The sequence below is a fragment of the Lissotriton helveticus genome, chromosome 3_1, assembly GCF_964261635.1.
Source record: "Lissotriton helveticus chromosome 3_1, aLisHel1.1, whole genome shotgun sequence".
NCBI classification, from domain to species: Eukaryota; Metazoa; Chordata; class Amphibia; order Caudata; family Salamandridae; genus Lissotriton; species Lissotriton helveticus.
This window is the reverse complement of record NC_136061.1, coordinates 970,817,400-970,837,447: the sequence shown is the minus strand read 5'-3', so window position 1 is coordinate 970,837,447 and position 20,048 is coordinate 970,817,400. Positions and strand designations below refer to the sequence as shown.

The following is a 20,048-nucleotide window of genomic DNA, read 5'->3' as shown; positions in this document are numbered from 1 at the left end:
CCAATGTCAAAATATTTTATTTCTTCAGAAATGGAGCCTATTTACCTTTTTTTTTTGTTAAATGTAAAGGCAGGGTAATATGCAATTCCATTTCGCCGACAATAGGAATGATCGGACATTGCCCACAAAGTTAACATTAAGAATCTACATTTTAAAACAATAGCAGATTGTTTCTGAATGCTTTAGCACAGGCTTTAAACAAATAATGAACAAGCAAGGGAAAAATAGTTTCTACGCAGCATGGAAAGAATATTTGCACGAACGCTGCAAATAGAAGGAAATGAAAGCACTTTAAACTTACCTGTTGGTGCTTTAAATCTTCCGACAGCAGCAGAACACCAGTCTGAATCAGCAGAGGAATCCTTCACAGCGAGGAAGAAAAATGTAGATCTCGGACCAGGAGAACCTCGACAGGACAGCAAACGGCAGCAGTGAATAAAGCCACATACCCCAAAAAGTAAATGGAATTCAGGAGCTTTATGCTCCCGATTTCGCGCCACTTCCTGCCTTCTGTATTGCTGTCCTCTTCATTGGTGTAACGTCAGTGATGACGTTGCTAAGTGCTGATTGGCTGCTGAACAGGAGTTAGGCCAATCCAAAAGCCCCATTTGAAATGGGGAAGAAATGCAGGAAGTGAACGTACTTTCGACGTGGGACATTTTAAAACCAAAGGTGAGATTTTCAGTATCGGGTTTCTGGCTGCTTGAATCGGGAGGCGGGAGACTAGCCTTCAAATCGGTAGTCTCACGCCTGAATCGGGAGGGTTGGCATGTATGCAACTCCCACCTGTCAAAGACGAGCTCGACTTGATGGTAAGGGGCTCCTCGGCTCTGTCCTGGCAGTGCTCCTAGCGCCTCGTGCAAGAGAAGCGGCCAGCCACCGGGCGGCGCTGCTGCTGATGGCGTCTGTGTCTTCCTCCTGGACCGTGGCCTGGCTTCTGATCTTGACGCTGACCCCCCTCGGCGAGGGCGGGAAGCTGCTGGTGGTGCTGCAAGATGGCGGTCAGTGGCCCAGCCTGAGCCCGCTAGTGAAGGAACTCGGGCAGCGAGGGCACCAGGTTGTTCTGCTGGTGCCGGACATCAGCATTGTAACCGGGCCGCCCCACGCCTACACTGTGAAGACCTACTCTGTGCCCCACACCAAAGAGTACTGGGAGTCCAAGGTCAAGTCGATCAGTCGCTCCATCCTGAAAGAAGACTCCTTTCTAGAACAGATCCTCCCCCTGTATCAGCGGATAGTCAACATGACCCAGATGATGCTCTCTGCATGTCGGCACTTGTTGGATGACCTAGGGCTGCTCCAGAGTCTGCAGGAGGGTCAGTTCGATGTCCTACTCATGGACCCCATGTTTCCTTGTGGGCAGATAGTGGCTGAGTATCTATCTAGGCCATCTGTATTCTTCTCACGAACATTTCCATGTGGCTTCAACCATGAGGCCGCTCAGTGCCCAGGTCCTTCATTCATCTCCCCAAGGCTGTTCACAGGCCGCACCCACCACATGGATTTTACCCAGCGATTGAAGTACATGCTTGTCGCCCTCCCGGAATGGTGGCTCTGCCATGAACTCTACGCTTCATATGAGCTCCTCGCCTCACGGCGCCTGGAGAGGAAGGTGACCTACCAGGAACTCATTAGCAGCGCCTCGCTCTGGCTGCTGAGGGCTGACTTTGTCTACGAATTGCCTCGCCTTGTCACTCCCAACATAGTCTTGATTGGAGGAATCACCTGTGCTGGGAAGAAGCCCCTGTCTCAGGTGGGTGGCCAGTCCACTAGTAAGTTTGCACAGAATTCGATGCCTTTGAGGTGGAGAGCGGTGCAATAGAAATAAGAGAAATAGTGGAGTGTAAGGGGAGAAATGAATGATAGAAGCAGTGGGAATTAGATGGGAAAGTGTGAGAGGACAGTCAAAATTTGATGAGAGGGACAACTGGCGAGAAAAAAGAGAAGGCAGAGCGTAGGCAAGGAGGGCAAGGAGTGAGTAAGCATGAGAAAGAAAGGTTAAGTGGTACAAAAGAGTGACGTAAGTGGGTGTAACCTACAGAAGGATAAAACGGTAATATGTGCATGGGAAAACAGAACAAATCAAAGAGAATGGCTTGAGCAAACAAACATACGAAGAATAGGTGAAAGATACAATCGAGTCACTGTTGACCGAGACCTGTCTAGGCCTCAAGATTGTGATGGCCTGCTGAGGGTTCTTTATGCGGCACTGCAACAAAGCACAGCGTTCTGCTCTCTCAAAGATGCATATAATCTCAACCTCCTTGAATTACTCACACACATTTAAGGAGTTCTTTTTGCTGCTATCTGTTAGGTGATGTACAGTGAAGAATCTGCTACTCTACTCCGTTTAACTTTTAACCACCAACCCAAATTCTCAACTGGTAGACATTGTGGTTTTGAATTACTACCGTTCTATTTTTTTCAGTTTTAACTATCTGATACTATAGCAGTTCATGGTGAACATATTGCTATTGTCCTTACTTTTAGTAACCTTCCTTTTCTTTCAGCCATTCTCTTCTTTTGCTTCGGAAACTTCAGCTATTGGCTTGAGACATTCTGAATTACATCTTGGATCAGACCAGGGGAGTATTTTAGTCTCACAATTTTCAGGTCTTTCCTACCACACAGCTGCCATAAGGCCCAAAGCTAAAAGAAGATCTTTATATACCTATATAACTTTATTTTGCTCCAGATGTAAAGAATTTATAGTTTCAGGCAAGACCTCCTCTTAGTTGCAGTGATATCGTAGAAGCAAACCTCCACCTCTCCAAAAGGGCATTAGGACACGGCAGTCCCAGACTGTGTGGAGATAGCTACATGGTTGACCACATCCTCTAAGATAGAGATTTGTAGGGGCACTCCCAATCCTAACCAAACGTGTCCGGGTTAAGTAAGCCCTGTGCAACAGCTTTAATTAAACTAGTTGGAACTCTTCTTTTATTGCAACTTCCCTTGGAGAGCTAATTACCATTTTCCTATCCTTAAGGCATCCCACGTTTTTTCCCCCACTGGGCCCATAAAGTCGTCTGTGGGTCTCCTTCAGTTTTTTATTTTTTATTTCTTTTTTAATACGTGGCATTTTGCCTCCTGAGGGATTCAAGCAATAGCCTATCCTCCAGAGAGGCCGAATCCATCACTGTTCTTTTACGTCGTACATGTTTGGTGGAAGTAGGTATTTAAATACCTCCTTGTCAGCCAGATCATATTTTTTTTGCATCTCTTCTCACATGAGCATTTCGTCCACTACTGATATGTCCTCTATTTGACTCATTCCAAATATCCTAGATGTAAAATACTACAAACCCTCCTACATCTTTCAACACCGCTGTGCCACAGAGGCGTTTCTTTTGTTTTAATCCCTATCCATTTAAGGTGCTAAGTAGCTCTATACCAGACTTACAGTGTCACTTGGTGTGATGTTTTATGGAAAGAACAATGGTTCAAAGTTGGCCTGAAAAGGTCCGGTAACACAAGGTTAGATATAATTTGGTCAGATGAACAAATCAGTTATGGGAGCAAGCTTCATCGGGCAACAAATAGTTATTTAATTATAGTATGCATGTTCATATTTACAGGTGTGTGTGTGTGTGTGTCTAAAACACCAACCTTGAATGTTTCCCCTTCAATTTTACTAATAATTGAAGCAAGTCTTGAATTAATCTGGACACACCAGAATATGATTGTTATCTCCCCCAACTGTACTAACCTTGAAGCACGGCTCAGGCTCCTTAACGTCCTGAACCAGTTAATCTGAAAAGCCAACCATGATTGATTCCATTCCCAACTGTACTAGAATTTGAAGCACGACTAAGGCTCCCAAAAGCTTTGAATTATTTCAGAATGCTCACACAGTCCTGATGATGATCTAGAGTAACAAAAGATCGAAACACCGCCGACCCCATGTTGAAAATCCTTTCACTTGTACATATCGTCTTGGATTACTATGTCTTTTTTGTGTGATATTTTGTGTATTGTCACCCTCACTCAGTCACGTTACGCACCCTTGTCACTTATGTGAGCACCTGTAAATATGAACATGCATACTATAATTAATTAACTATTTGATGCCCGATGAAGCTTGCTCCCATAACGGATTTGTTCATCCTACCGAATAATATCTAACCTTGTGTTACCGGACCTTTTCAGGCCAACTTTGAACCATTGTTCTTTCCATAAAATTCTTAACCCCAGGTTCGCTTTACGGGGTACCCTTGTTTCCCAAAACTAACTTGGTGTGATGTAGCATGTTCTTCCAGTGTCCCCATTGATATAGGGCAGTCAAGTAACCCGTTGACACCATTGCGTGTCTATCCGCTCTTACCAATGGTTCTCTAGGGCAGCAAGGACTCGGTCAGTAACGATTTTTGTCTGGGTAGGGAGGGCTATGCGTCCTTTGTACATTACCTAGATTAGTTTAGCCAGCGCTTTCCTAGGTGCTACTCCATCCCACAGAAGCATCCAAAATCTTGCCTCCAGTTTTTAAAAAAATCTGTTGGAACACAGTAGGTCGTGTTCTGGAGCCACAAATACATTTGGGGAGCACAACCATTTTGAACATTGCCCTATGTCCCAGTCAGGAGAGTGGCAATATCTGCTAGTGGTTGACATTATCTCTAAATCCACCAAGAACAGCATATAAATTAGATATGAAAAACTGTTCTTTATCGAGAACAGAGACTAAGAGAAAGGGAGAGCGTGTGTATTTTTAAGGTAGGATCTTCCAAACAAGATTTTAACAAAGAAAAGGAATTACATTACTTATTAAAATCTTGAGTTATTTTGTGACTGCATGAATTTGTGGCATAAGATATGCTGATAATTTGGAAAGTTTGACCAGGCTTCAGTTCTCTGTAACCATACATCGGAATTGACAAATGTGGACTAGTTAGTTACTCGTCTGAAGATACTTTGAGATATTGAACTAAACTCCATATTGAGATTGTGGCTCTTGTGGTATAATTTCAACTGAGAGTTTGTATTAGTAAGTGGATGCTGTGAGATCAATAGTTCGTCGTCGTGTAACTCGAATCCTTTTTGAGCCTTTTATTCACTGTGTTCATTGTGTGATATAATTGATTGGTCACTGTATTTGATTTCAGTTCTCTTTCTCATTAAACATGTTATATTTGTAATTAGTTGTTGAGTAATGGCACCTTCCCCCTTATGGACTACAAGCAATCTCTTGTAAAATTTGCTTTATATTTTCCGCAACTTGTATAGTGTTTTTTGCCACACATGAGGCAGTATGGGCAATTATGTAGTGGTACATTTGTTGGAAGATTTGCGTTACATTTCGAAAATGAGTATAGTATCTGATAGAAATCTAGCTGCAGATTCCTTAACTTAGAATATTCCCCAGTCGTCAGACTGGATCCGGAAAACCCTTTTTCCCCAGCAGTACCTCTGCATGCTGGGGGGCGGCATCGCCTTCCTCTGTCCTTATGTCGTCCACAGAAGTGATGTCAAAGGAGCCATATAGGTCCCCCCCCCCCGGCGTGCTGACGGAAGTTTTCTTCTTTTCTGCGTTCCAACGCGGATCCGGAGAAGCAGTTACCTCTGGCTTGTTATTGTTTTTCAGACCTTCTCGACGCCTTTTGGCTTCCGGGAACAATGTGTGAGGCCTTTGGGCTTCAAAACGTGTGAATCCCGTTCACGGAAGATGTTGGCGATGGATCCACACTCGATCTGTATGTGGTGCTTGGGCGAGCACCACGACTGAGGAGTGCGACGCCTGCCGCTTGCTGAATCCGAAGTCCTTACGGGAACGTCGCATAAAGTTGCTGACCGCCTGGATGTGCCGTTCGGAGCCCTCATGCTGCCGGTCTCCTTCTCGTGCTGGGGGGTCGGTTCAGGGCAGGTCACGGAGTCGTTCCGCAGGTAAGCATAAGAAAAAAATCGCGGAGGTCGCCGACCTCAAACGACCGTGGGGCCTGTTGCTCCCGGTCTCTACCGGACATGGATCCTGAGGAGTCGCCCCCCACTTACCCGCCGTTTCCTGGCGCTGGGACGACTAAGGCCCAGATGGAGGCCTATTCTTGGGCCTTGCTATCCATCTTTGGGTCATCCTCTCTCCCTGGTTCGCCTTTGGTCCCCACAGAGGGGGTAAGGGCTCAGATCAGAGCTTCACCGGCGGGTTCGCCCTCTGCACCGGTCGAGCACCCTGACTCCGGTTCCGGAGTCGTTGCGATGGCAGGGCATGGCCAGGAGGGGCTTCCACATCGCATGTCCATGCCTTCCAGGTCGTCTCCGCACAGCCCTGTGCGATTCTCTGCGTCAACCCCGGTTACGGCTGCAGCGCAGCTTTCGACCGCAGCGCAGCTTTCGAACCAAAGTTAACTTTGTCCCTTGCTGCAGGTTTCTGCCTCGGTAGAGGTCGCATCGATGCTGGTCCGGCGCCGGACGGACGAGGCTCCTTCGGGGGCTCATGACGTCGAGATGACGCCTTCTCAACACTGTTTGGCGCCGGAGGTCGTGTCGATGCCGGTCCACCGTCGCCCAGACAAGGCTTCTTCGGGGCTCTCGAAGTCTAGCTGATGCTGGCTCGACGCTGTTAGACGCCGTGGTCCTCCTCAGCTGTTCCTCGGTTGGTGGAGGGTGGGGAGACCGACACTGAGGAGGCTCCTGTGGGTTCGCCACTCCCTGGGTTGTTTCGCTGTCCCCCGGCCTAGGTCCCCCCATACTGGCAGGGCCGTGGATGCCCTAGGGCTGTACAGCCCCCTAGTTTTAGTGGCAGGATTAGCCTCATGCTTCCCCTACGGATGACCTGTTGACGCCATCTAGAATGGCCACTGTGGCTAATGCAGAGTTTGTGAGGGCGGTTTGCAACTGCAACCCACCTCCGTCTCATTGCCCTCGATCCCTTGCTGGAGTTACTCTACCAGGGCAGCGTGAACATAGAGCCCTTATTGCTATTTGGTGAGTCGTTATACAACACTCTTCTGGGTGCTTGGGCGAGGCTCTTTTCGGGGGACCCGTTGGATCGTGCCATTGCGCATCGACATCGCCCTGCTCCAAATGATTCTGTCTGTTCCTCCGTCATAGGGCTCAGAGCGGCCTGTTGGATGAGATTAAGTTAAGGACTTGTAGAGGTAATGTTTAAAATGTATTTAAAAATTATTCTAGAGGCACCAAGGTTTCCAAAGGCTCAACTCTGGAAACACACCTAGGGTACTCTGAGGCTGCAAAATGGGCTTAGTCCCTTGTCTGACGGATCACCAGGATTCCGGTTTCAAAGATTGCTGATTCCTGGCAGTCAAAAATTAATCTCGTGAGTCTCCATGGATTCTGGGGAGAGACGGGTTGGTAATTAATAACCCGTATTTATGCCTGATTCACTCGTATGGTATTAGTAATTATTGGTTAAGGACTCCCCTGCTGTAATTATTAAGACTGCAGTCTACTTCCGCACCCATTTAATGAATATTTAGTCGTGAATAAAACAATCTACAAAAGTAAAGGAAAGAGAAAGGAGGCCCGTTTAGTATGGTCCATCCCTTTTGCAACTAATGTGAAAATTGCTTTAATCGAGCGATAACATTCTACAATGGGACCCGCACTAGGAAAATGGGTCCCGTGTTTGGCACTGTTCTCGAGTCCTCACCTTAGATCCAGTAGTTCATTCAGAAAAGTAACAGGGGCGCCGCTTTTCCTTTGCGCTCTCTGTTCTGGTTTCGATCCAAAGTGAAAAGCCGGTATGTTTCCGGACTCGTTAAAACTGGTTCGCCACAGCACGAGGACTTGTAGGACCAGGGTCACTGTCTGTATGTATAAAGGTGGTCGGGGTCTTGCCCAGTCCAGAAGCTGTGTGTATATGGAGGCTGATTTGCTTCGAGCGAATTGAACGAAGACAGCCGATCCGTTATTCAATCAGAGCGTCTTAGCGCATGGGATTGGAATCCAATAGACGCGAACACCTGGTGATTTGTAGAGTACACAAGACCCCGACCACCTTTATACATACAGACAGTGACCCTGGTCCTACAAGCCACATTGTCCTGCGACAGATTCATTTGGGTTACTCACAAGTGTAGACCGCTTGTCTTTTTGGTCCTGATGAGAACTCTATAAACCAGCTAGAGTTCGAAACGCGTAGACCAGTTATTTTCCAGCCATAAGATTGTGTAAACATTAGCCTCAGAAAAATGTAAATGAGATGAAATATTTTTTGATTCAATTTTCTATGGCATTGTAAAAAGAATTGTGAAAAAAGTTTGATAATTGTAAATATATTGTTTGTTGTATGTGGTGAATGTGTGGAGTGGTTGTGACTGAAGGTGAGAGAATCCGTACATTGGAGTGCCTGAGAGTGTATTGTATGTTCTTGAATTTGTACATTATATGTGTTTTTAATGTTGCAATTTTGTGAAAAATGGAAAAAGTACAAAAAATTGAGTGAAAAATGTGATATTTTGAATAAATAATAATTTCAATTTGATTAACTCAGACAGAAAAAGTAGTCTACATCACTTTTTGTTTTTTGTCAATTAGTGTATGGCCATTAAGAAAGAAAAGTATTTACAGTACTTGCATTTATTTTGTTATTTAGTTCTCAGAGGCTTTGCCTTACTGTTGGGAGCCCAAACCCAGTGGTGTTGCTGATATGTCGTTTGAACGGCACATTAGTATTCTGTCGCACTTTGAATAAGCATTTGCAATGCACTAGGCCTCGCATTTACCCAAGTTTGAGCTATTGGCATTGTGAATGACAATGCCTTTAATTTATGTTTTGGGTTTTAAAACATAAATAAAAGGCATCGTCATTTACAATGCCAATAGCTTAAACTCGCGTAAATGCAAGACCTAGTGCATTGCAAATGCTTGAGATCACATGGGGTCTTCCACCGTTAAGTACCAAGAGTCCTGTGTGCCTGTGTTATTATTGTACAGTTGGTAAAGGGCCCACCCCGAAAGAGATTATCCTGGCATTACTTGATATCTTGTCTAAGATAAAGCTTGCTCTGTCTCGAAAATCTCGCCCCATAAAGCAGCATACTATGGGTTGGTTTGATTCCGCGTGTGTCTGCCTGTGTTGGGTGTGATTGGAGGTGGTAGAGGCCTACTGTTCTCCCAAAACAAGCCGATGATAGCATAACTGAGTTAATACCCCTCAGAACAGGGCAATAACTTACATAGCCACAACAATTGACACAGATGACTTACTTTAATACGGATTGGACAGTCTAGATAGAGAGGCACCAAAGCAGGCCTCTATTCCCCAACACCTGGATGACAGGGGGAGAGAGTGATGGTAATAAAAGGGAGGGGGCGGCATTTTTCAATTCTCGCTTAGGGCGGCAAAACACCTAGAAACGGCCCTGCTGAGAAGCCCCCCCCCTCCCCGTTGACCAATTCATCCCCCCCATCCTTAATGTGTCTTTCTGAAGGGAAAGGATAACTCACGACTTCCAAGCGCTCCTCTGTTATGCAGATGCCTCCCAGGCACCTACGCAGCCTGAGGCAGGATCCTCCTTCAGCCCCGAGCGAGGCCTGTAATCTCTCCCCCATCATGGCTTCACAAGCCGCAGCCAGCAGAAACCACATCATTCACGCACAAAATATGTCCGGGCAGGTACTGGACATCTCTGGGCAAAGCCACAGAGGAGCTCCGTCAGATGGGCACCACAGCTGCAGGGACCTTATTTCAGAAAAGCCACGATATTGCTCATGCGAAATACTTTTCTCTGGGGAGGCAGCGGGCCTTTATGGGGATGTTTTAACAGCACTAATAGAACATTCCACACCTTGATGAGCGACTTTATCACAATAAAAAGGACAGGTCAGTAGGACCAGGGGCACATTAGTCGTATGCCAGGATTGTTTGAAGACCTGAGGATGGAAACTTTTCCAAAGCTTAGGATAGCCGCACCTGTCTCTGCCCACTTTCAAAACTATCCACCAGGGAAGTTGTCAGTACCTAATTTGCGAGACACTGACGAATTAGGAAGTGTGCTTAACCTCAGTTACTATCAGTGAATGAAGGAAGTTGAAAAAGTGCCAGAGAGTTTTAAATTATTTTTTCAAACGCCGCTTTCGATCAGTTACTGTCTCACTACAACATTATTGTTGGTGAGCAGCCTCACTTGTGTTCAGCTCAGTCATGCGGCGTAATGTGGCACATTTTGTGAGAGCAATACTTCATTATTTTGTCATTTGTACACATTAACAGCGTCTGGACAAAGGTTTCACCTCATTAGTACTTATTTAAGATCCACATACAGCAGTAGGAAACAGATGGGTGACCGGGGCACAACGTGTCACTGAGTTTTCGGTCTCGCCTGAGCCAATGCGCTTGCGCATTGCTCCGGCGAGATTATAGTAGGGGAAAAGAACAGTCTACCAAAACGGCGGATTATACACAGTTCATGTAAGACAGGCGCGTGCACAACACCAGCCACGTCACACACCACCATTTGTCTGTGCCTCGGCATCAGACTTCAAAGGCTGCCGCATCCCCACCCCCTGCATCAGACTTCAAAGGAATGCGCTCCCGCTCACCCACCCCCCCATGCTTCTCTGCAGTATCTACTCGCCCTTCACGCCATCATCTGCGCTGTCAGTCTTTGCACTGTCAGTCTGTATTGTAACTGATTATGTGCCCTGTCTGTCCGTTCTGCAGCTTATCCTCCGCGCTACCAGTCGGCCCGCAAACTTTCTCTTAAACCGTCTGTCTGCCCTGCACCTACTTCTCTGCACTGCCAAGCTGCCTGACCTTGCCATGCAGTGTTTGCCCTGGGCTCTGTCCTGTATCTATTTCCCGCCGCTGCTCTTTTCCTCTGCATCGCCCGCTTGCCCTGCACTTTTCGCTTTCACTTAGTCTGCCTGCAGATTGGCATCAACTTTATGACCAGCTACCCTGCCCCCATTAGTTTCTGGTGCATATCTGCACTGTACCTCTTACCATCATACATACCCCTCACCTCTTATCAGTCTGCCCTGTACTTTAACGAGTGCGTTGCTACCTCAATCCGCCTCCATTGCCCCTCAATTCTATTTTTTTCAGACGAGCGCATGTATATATCTGCTCATGTGATACGTATTGTTTCCAATTCCCAAACCACAGAGCTTCCAGCCAACCCCGGCCCTAACCTCTCACTGCTCCATGTTAAATCCATCCAGTGTCCTGCTAACTACGTGCCGCTTTCTCCTTCAGCGACTTCTGCCAACCTGAACCGCTTCCTGAAATCCTCTTTCGGTAACCATTTCCGGCTTCCTGCTAATTCCCCAGCCGCTTCATGTTTTCCTCCAAACGCTGCTGCGTTTCCTGCTAACCGGCGAACGAGATCTTTAAAGCCCCCCGCTGACACCTCTCCTATAATTCTGTCACTATACTGTCATTGCTACCGAGATATGCTGTGTTGAACACATTAAAAATGTTGCACTGTGCTGAGGAGTATGTGGTCTGCATTGGCCCATGGGCAACACACCAAACACTGTCAGGGTCACGCCTGCGACTTAGAGATCAGTGCACGGGCTTTTGGCCTCTCTGTTTTTTTTGTATTACTATATTTCGATTATCATGTGGATGGTTTTATTGGGTGGCGGGGGATTAGAGTTCTCCCACTTGGTTTTTTTTTTTTGCCGATGCAATGCAGCGTCGCTGTAAAGCATTTTGCTGATGCTTAACAGCATCTGCAACAATCATTAGCAAAGCCAGTGGATGCAAAAGGCAAGCCCTATTGGTCTTACCAATGCTTTTTTATTGTTGGTTGCCAAAAGTCTGTTTTTGCATAGTGGGATTTTCTTTCAGATAACCGCACGCCGCCACCTTTTGATAACCGCACTGCCACCCAATGCTTGCTGCTACAACCTACGCCCATTTGTACTGAAGTCAAGAACAAACTAAACCTACAGAAGAGAGCTCTCTCAAAGTTTGCATTAGCAGCTAAGGGGCTCTTTTCAGAAGAGCTGATGTGAGATGGTCACAAGTGCCAGAATTGACCAGTGCATAGCTCTAACAGGTGAGTCGTTCCCTGCTAGGTCTTGCTGCTTCATTTTTGGCCAGGATCTTCTTTACTGACTTCACACTCCAGCCAGAAGGTCAGGACTGGCCGAGCCCTCTGTGATGTTTGACTCTTCATGCTGAAATGAACCTGGCCAGCAGGCAGAGGTGCCCCTGACCAGAGATCCTACTCTGTGGGTACTCTACCGCCCTCACTCCACCGCCCTCACACCCTCACTCTACTGCCCTCACTCTAGCACCCTCACGCTCTCACTCTACCGCCCTCACTCTACCACGCTACTGCCCTCACGCCCTCACTCTACCACTCTACCACTCTACCGCCCTCACTCTACCACTCTACCGCCCTCACTCTACCACTCTACCGCGCTCACTTTACCACTCTACCGCCTTCACTCTACCACTCTACGGCCCTCACTCTACCGCCCTCACTCTACCACTCTACCGCCCTCGCTCTACCGCCCTCACTCTACCACTCTACCGCCCTCACTCTACTGCCCTCACTCTACCGCCCTCACTCTACCACTCTACTGCCCTCACTCTACCACTCTACCGCCCTCACTCTACCACTCTAGCGCCCTCACTCTACCACTCTACCCCCCTCACTCTACCACTACTGCGCTCACTCTACCGCCCTCACTCTACCACTCTACCGCCCTCACTCTACTGCCCTCACTCTACCACCCTCACTCTACCACCCTCACTCTACCACTCTACCGCCCTCACTCTACCGCCCTCACTCTACCTCTCTACCGCCCTCACGCCCTCACTCTACCGCCCTAACTCTACCACTCTACCGCCCTCACTCTACCACTCTACCGCCCTCACTCTACCACTCTACCGCCCTTACTCTACCACGCTACCGCCCTCACACCCTCACTCGACCGCCCACACAACCACACACAATCACACCCAACCACACATACAACCACACACACAACCACACACACACAACCATACACACACAACCACACACACAACCCCACACACAACCCCACACACAACCCCACACACAACCCCACACCCAACCCCACACCCAACCCCACACCCAACCCCACACACAACCCCACACCCAACCCCACACCCAACCCCACACACCCAACCCCACACACCCAACCCCACACACCCAACCCCACACACCCAACCCCACACACCCAACCCCACACACCCAACCCCACACACCCAACCCCACACACACCCAACCACACACACCCAACCACACACACCCAACCACACACACCCAACCACACACACCCAACCACACACACCCAACCACACACACCCAACCACACACACCCAACCACACACACCCAACCACACACACCCAACCACACACACCCAACCACACACACACCCAACCACACACACAACCACACACATCTATCGCCCTCACTCTATCTATCGCCCTCACTATCTATCAATCTATCAATCTATCTGCCTCTATCTATCTATCTATCTATCTATCTATCTATCTATCTATCTATCTATCTATCTATCTATCTATCGCCCTCTATCTATCACCCTGTCTCTATCTATCGCCCTCACTCTGTCTATCTATCGCCATCATTCTATCTATCGATCACCCTCACTCTGTCTATCTATCTATCTATCGCCGTCAATCTATTTATCTATCATCTATCTATCACCCTCACTCTATTTATCTATATATCTATCACCCTCACTCTATTTATCTATCGCACCACCACAGCATCACTCAGGGGCACCACAGCATCACTCAGGGGCACCACAGCATCACTCAGGGGCACCACAGCAACACTCAGGGGCACCACAGCAACACTCAGGAGCACCACAGCAACACTCAGGGGCACCACAGCAACACTCAGGGGCACCACAGCAACACTCAGGGGCACCACAGCAACACTCAGGGGCACCACAGCAACACTCAGGGGCACCACAGCAACACTCAGGGGCACCGCAGCAACACTCAGGGGCACCGCAGCAACACTCAGGGGCACCGCAGCAACACTCAGGGGCACCGCAGCAACACTCAGGGGCACCGCAGCAACACTCAGGGGCACCGCAGCAACACTCAGGGGCACCACAGCAACACTCAGGGGCACCACAGCATCACTCAGGGGCACCACAACATCACTCAGGGGCACCACAACATCACTATGCGCTACCACAGCATCACTGAACGCCACAACATCACTCGTCGCCACCACAACATCACTCTGCGCCACCACAGCATCAATTTGTGTTCTCTCAATGTTTCAAGCTTTATTACAAATGTTACAAAAAGATGTTAATATTTCACTTCTGTTCTTGGATTTTCGTCACAATAAAATACACTGAACATAAACTTGGCAAAAGTTATTTACAAAAGTTTAAGCTATTGCCATTATAAATTACAATAAGTTTTATTTAATTATTAATTATTTAAAAAAATGAAAAGCCATTGTTATTTGTAATATCAATACATCTAAGTAACGTAAATACAACACATATTGCATTACAAATGCTACAGGTGTCACATTTGCGAAAGTTATAACTATTGGCATTGTAAATGACAAAGGTATTAATTTTACTATTTTCAAAACCAACACATAAATAAAAAATGTGTCATTTACAATGCCAATAGCTCAAACTTTCCTGATGCGAGACCTATTGCATTGCAAATGCTTGTTCTGTTTACGTTTTCTCCTTGCAGAGCACAAAAGGCTAGGAAATTATGGCCGTGGATATATTTGTTCTGCATTATCCTTCGGCCATGTTGTGACTCCTTTGTTTTCCCTTGTTGCATTGTGCGTATTTTGCAAACTTTTTATGAGCACACAATACATTTTATGATGTAACAGACAATTAGGTATATTTAGAACAGAGAAGTTCAGCAGGATATAGTTAGGGTAAAAAGTTTGTTAGTAACAATGCAGAATGCCAAATGCGCTTAAAAAAAATAACCTTTTTTGCTTAAAGAAGGATTCAAGCCATCAAATATATTATAAAGATCACTTCCCTAGTTGTAAAAAGTAACAAACAATCCAAAGATTGAGATGCATTGATGCTCAAGGCAACACCAGTGCTGTTATTTCTTAGTGGGGTGGAAATATAATAGTGAAATTGGATTTTGTTTCTAGCGCTTTCTCATTTAATATTAGATCAAATTAGTATTCATTTGTGAACAATCCTTAATTTGACTTACTGCTTTTGTGCTAGATATGTACAATGCTCGAAAATAATGTATAACACTCCCACGAGTGCCAAGAATCCAAAGGGCACACCTAAAAATGCAGTGCTCTTTGTCGGAGCGGGGTGCATCGTGCACACCTCAGGGTGGTAATTATGTGTGACATTGGCAAGGACGTGCTGTTTGCACAATATCCCCCTTCAACTCCCCCCAATCACCCCAATAAGGAGCTATACCAGACACCCATTAAAAACAAGCATTTGCAATGCAATAGGTCTCACATTTACGAGAGTTTAAGCTATTGGCATTGTAAATGGCAATGCCTTTTATTTATGTTTTAAAAACCAAATCATAAAAAAAGCATTGTCATTTACAATGCCAATAGCTCAAACTTACGTAACTGCGAGACCTATTGCATTGCAAATGCTTGTTTCGAATATTATACAAACGTTATCGATCAGCAATAAAAATCTGTCAATCGAACTATTCAGAGAATAAAATAAATACAAATGATACTTATAAGTTACATATCTTATGTTTCTCATCCTTTTCCTCCAAAACGTTTATGACTAGTGCTCGCACCTGGGTTGACTAGGCATCAAAGCACAGGCAAACCAGGGCTCGAGTCGGGGTACCACGCGGGTGGACGGCGTCCCCCCACTTATTTAAAATTCTTTTACCGGGTGGACACGTCCCCCCTGCAAAGATGCCGTTGCTGAGGTATAAAGTGTATTCTTGCCATTAACTGCATGCAAAAACATACCCAATATAAAGACACTCACCTCGCATAAGCCTTTTTAAACGCAGGCTACTCACAGTATATGGTGCACAGAATATAAGTGCACGCTACTGCTACCTCTGCAACAGAGGGCAGATTTGGGCCAGTACGCAAGACTCTTAAGATGCGTGCGTCGCAGCTGCCTTGGTCAGGAACTACCAGCCCCAATTCACCTCCATTAATAGAAGTCTGTTTTTTACCTTTCGTGACATCACTTCCGGTTGTGACGTCACTCTATGTCTTTGGGCGTCCCCCCACTTCTATGTTTTTACCTTTCGTGACGTCACTTACTGTCTTTGAGCGTCCCCCCACTTCTTTATTTAGGACTTGTGCCCTGAGGGAAACTGTTTCCACTCTGAAAGCTGCACTTAACATGGACCGTATGGTAGAAGCAGAGCAATCTTCCCTCGCTTACAAAACAGCGGCTCCAACTGTAAAATGCCAAGTTGGAAGGAGAACCATCCCATTTCCAAATTGGACATGCTGACATACCTGCACGCTCAATGCAGCCCTGTTAAACAGTTCTTCCACAATGGCTCATGCTGAGTCTGCCCTGGAGCCCAGTGTGGCAGCATACTGCATGCACGCACAACCTCTGTGTTGCCGGAAGCTAGCTTTCACCTCTGCACTAGCCACTTGGCCCGGTTCAGGCTCACTCCCAGGCTCTTCAGAGCCCAGTTCACCGTTAGTATTTACTTTTCTGACTTAAATCATCTGAAGGAGGAGAAAAAAAGCAGGGCTTCTCCTGAGAGGTGATTGGGGGGCATGGCGGGTGTTGAACAGAGGCTAGGAAGGTTTATTTGATATCTTTGGAAGAGGTCAAGGTTTCTGTAAAGGCTGGAGCCAAAGCACAAAGAATGGTTCACATTTTAAGTGCAATTATTGTCAAGCAATTGAGAGGTGTCAAATGACTTCCCAGTTAGCGACTGTATACAAAATTGATCATGGGGAATATATATAGACTAGAACATTCAGTATCCATACGAGGTTTTTGTAGTGAAGGAGGTTCACTCAGGAAGGTTGTAATTCAGGAAGATTTATTCATAAAGATAACAAGTAGTAAAGTACAGGACATCAAGTAGATATGTGGTAGATAGGAGCCCCACCTGGAGCTGCCTGTCAGCTGCTCACCCCATGACCAACTGTCACGCAGCCTCTCTCAGTTCCAACATTCCTAGGCATCATCAGACTCCAACATTCCAATGAGACAGAGTACAGGCACTGGCTGAGCAGGGCCGGTAAAACACCTTATAAATATAATATGCAGGATACTACAGTTTTATTGTGTTGTAGGTTAGCAGAGCTGACCTGTGACCACATCAGGTTAAATGGCAGTAATGCAAAACTGTTCCTGAAAGTTTTTAGGCCATGTACAGTGGTTAATAAGTACCAGGACATAGCACAAACATTTGCACAATGTTATCACACTTTATACAGGGTCAAACAAACATAAAGTGCAGAGGATATTAGTACTTTCTGGGGGGAATAATCCGTACCATGCCCGGGTGAGGACAGTAGGGAAGATTTAGAGAGACATTTAATTAAAGGAGAGAAAGGAAGTGGTAGGGTAGATTCAAAGTGGCAAGACAACAGGGTGTAATGGGATCCCGGTGGAAGTCTATAGCAAATGTCTATACTATTGGGGCCTTATCTCTTTGATAATTTCAACAAAACAAGAGATTGGAGAACTGGCACCAGACCATAGACATGTGATGTTCAGAGTAGTGCATGAAAGGAAAAACCCAGAAATGCGTGTGCCTAACATAGGCTTATTTCACTATTAAAAACAGAAGTTAAAATCTTGGCACTGTGATTGGTAAAAGTCATCATCTCTTTGGTGCACTGGAATCAAATGGGGTTCATGCATGGCTTAATCTCTGAGAAGTGTGCCAGAACTAATAAGTATATTCGTAATCTATTAGGAATTAAATCTTTTTATTGAATCCAGTATTTGTTTTTGAACAAGACTCTTTGACTTTCCGAGTCTTTCAGGACAAAGTAAAAACAGAAGCAAAAGGTTTGTGGTACAGCCAACACGTGTTTCGCCACCTATTATTGGCCTTTCAGCATGGGCCTTCTTCAGGGCTGACAAATCAAAAGTGTTACAATAACAGTAGAAATTAATATATACAGACCGAACACAGACATATGGTACATTAAAGGCAATTTGTACAGGAGGGAAATATTTTTGTTATGGGGAAGGGAGGAAAGGAAATGAGGAAATCATAATAGAGAATTATAGTTAAATATCCTAAAAGGGCAGACATCTGTAGGTTACCACACAGGAAGGTGGGAGAAAAGGAAATTAGGATAAACCAGAATGAAAAAATGAGAGAGCAGAAATTACAAAGTAAAAGCGAGTCCAAAACGGTATAACGACCAGTGGGGGGAAAGCAAAAAATTGCAAGGAACATTGGATAAAGAAATTATAGGTATGTAAAATCATTAGGTCCAATCATTTTAAAGTACAAGACATGTCATGAAATATTCGTTCCACAAGGGGAAGGGGAGGAAAGGGGTCAATGGGAAGAGGAAGGAAAGGGGTAAGAGTGGAATATATCACATGTATTATCCCATCATGGTAGAACATAAAATGTAAGTCGAAATACACATACGTTTATGTTGTAGTTATGATGAAAACATATCCATGTATGGAGACAAAAAGGCACATAGCAGAGTTTCCAAAACATTAGTATATATCTCTTAAAAAATGTGTGTGTGTGTATGTGTGTGTGTGTGTGTGTGTTTGACACTCATATGGAGTTCAGAGAAAACCATGCTTTCTGGTGACAAACTGGTTTTGACTTAATTAATTGTGTATATAGCCGGGGTGAAGTCTTAGTTCACTGTTGTGGTGCCTTAGAGAGTGTACCTTGAGAAGTTTTGCCCATAGTAGTGTGTTCCAAGAGAAGCGTTAAAAAAGGTGAGTGGGCATCCTAGTTACACTATGTGTCGAAGAGGACACTCATGCAGGGTGGATTTTTAATTTTATTATTGCAGTGTTATTCAAATTCATCACCCTGACATGGAGGTAATTGTGCTTACCGTGGAAATTTCAAGTATTATGCTTTTAAAATTGGGGTTCTTATAAAAAGAGAATATCGGGAAAGAACCAGTTTTTGTCTGTTGCCTTTAGAAAGGTAGGTATATCTGGTTGCAGAGACGTGGGATCCCAACCTTAAGTAGCTCAAAAAATGAGTGATGACCCTTCTCGTTTCGTAATCCCGGAAGGTTCCGGGGGAAACAAATATAAAAGAAATAAAGTGCATGTGTTAAAAGGTACCCCATTTTCAGGAGACTTAGGTGCGTACTTTAGGCGCTCTCTGGAGGCCTTTCCTGCGTTTGCTGTCAGAAAGAGTCTTAAGTTGATGCAGGCGATCAAAAAGGAGAATGCGTCTTCCTTAGTAGGCTTGTGGAGGAAGTATTGCATTGTAATTGCATTTATATAGCGCTTACTACCCCTGACGAGGCGCCAAAGCGCTTTTTCTGCGAGTAGCACGCTACTCCGGAACCCATAAAGGATTAGTGTTGAGTTAGTATAGTGAAATATGAAAGAAACCATCTCTTGATCCTAAAAGTCCAATTAATTTCAAACCAATCTCTCCTGCCATACCCAGTAAAAATCCTGGAGAGTGCAGTTAGCAAATCTTTGTCCCTATTTATTTGATTTATTTATTTATTTATTTTAAAGGTTTTATATAGCGCTGGCTAGACCTGGAGGTATCAGAGCGCTTTTCATGAGTATCAGATCATAGTTACAGGTTACATCGTTACAAAAGGTTACACAGTTATTAGAGCATGGCAACATAGGTACTTGTAAGGTCAAGATAAACATTAAACACAAATAAGTAAGGGGAAAAGCAGGCAAGGGGGGAGATTTAGGGGAGGGGGGTATTGTATTGTAATTGCATTTATATAGCGCTTACTACCCCTGACGAGGTGTCTAAGCGCTTTTTCGGCGAGTAGCACGCTACTCCGGGACCCATAGAGGATTAGTGTTGAATTAGTATAGTGCAACATGCGAGTACATTTTAAGTGGTGGATAGGTTAGTCAGTTATTTGGATTTGGAATGATAGCAGAAGGATAGAGGAGGACAAAGGTTTGTATTTATATAGTGCTTGTTATTAGTCAGTTACTTGGAGTGAGAAGGATAGCGGAGGGA

General features: G+C 45.5%; 2 protein-coding genes across 6 annotated transcripts in view; both read left to right on the top strand.

The window, feature by feature from the left end:
• Positions 1 to 20,048, top strand: part of LOC144823148 (UDP-glucuronosyltransferase 1A9-like) — a 545,217-nt gene that overhangs the window by 331,452 nt on the left and 193,717 nt on the right. The window lies entirely within an intron of this gene.
• On the top strand, positions 770 to 11,916 carry LOC144825309 (UDP-glucuronosyltransferase 1A1-like). The gene is made up of 3 exons (XM_078684126.1): positions 770 to 1,772; positions 11,063 to 11,194; positions 11,750 to 11,916. Exons 1-3 carry the CDS (start codon positions 770 to 772, stop codon positions 11,914 to 11,916), a joined length of 1,302 nt encoding a protein of 433 aa, XP_078540252.1.

Bases quoted from the DNA above. Each gene is read 5' to 3' on its own strand.
- LOC144825309 (XM_078684126.1), top strand. From the start codon at position 770: ATGTATGCAACTCCCACCTGTCAAAGACGAGCTCGACTTGATGGTAAG. The intron at 1,773-11,062 runs GTAAGTTTGCAC...CCCAAACCACAG, and splicing joins GGTGGGTGGCCAGTCCACTA to AGCTTCCAGCCAACCCCGGC. The intron at 11,195-11,749 runs GTAACCATTTCC...ATTTTCTTTCAG, and splicing joins CTTCCTGAAATCCTCTTTCG to ATAACCGCACGCCGCCACCT.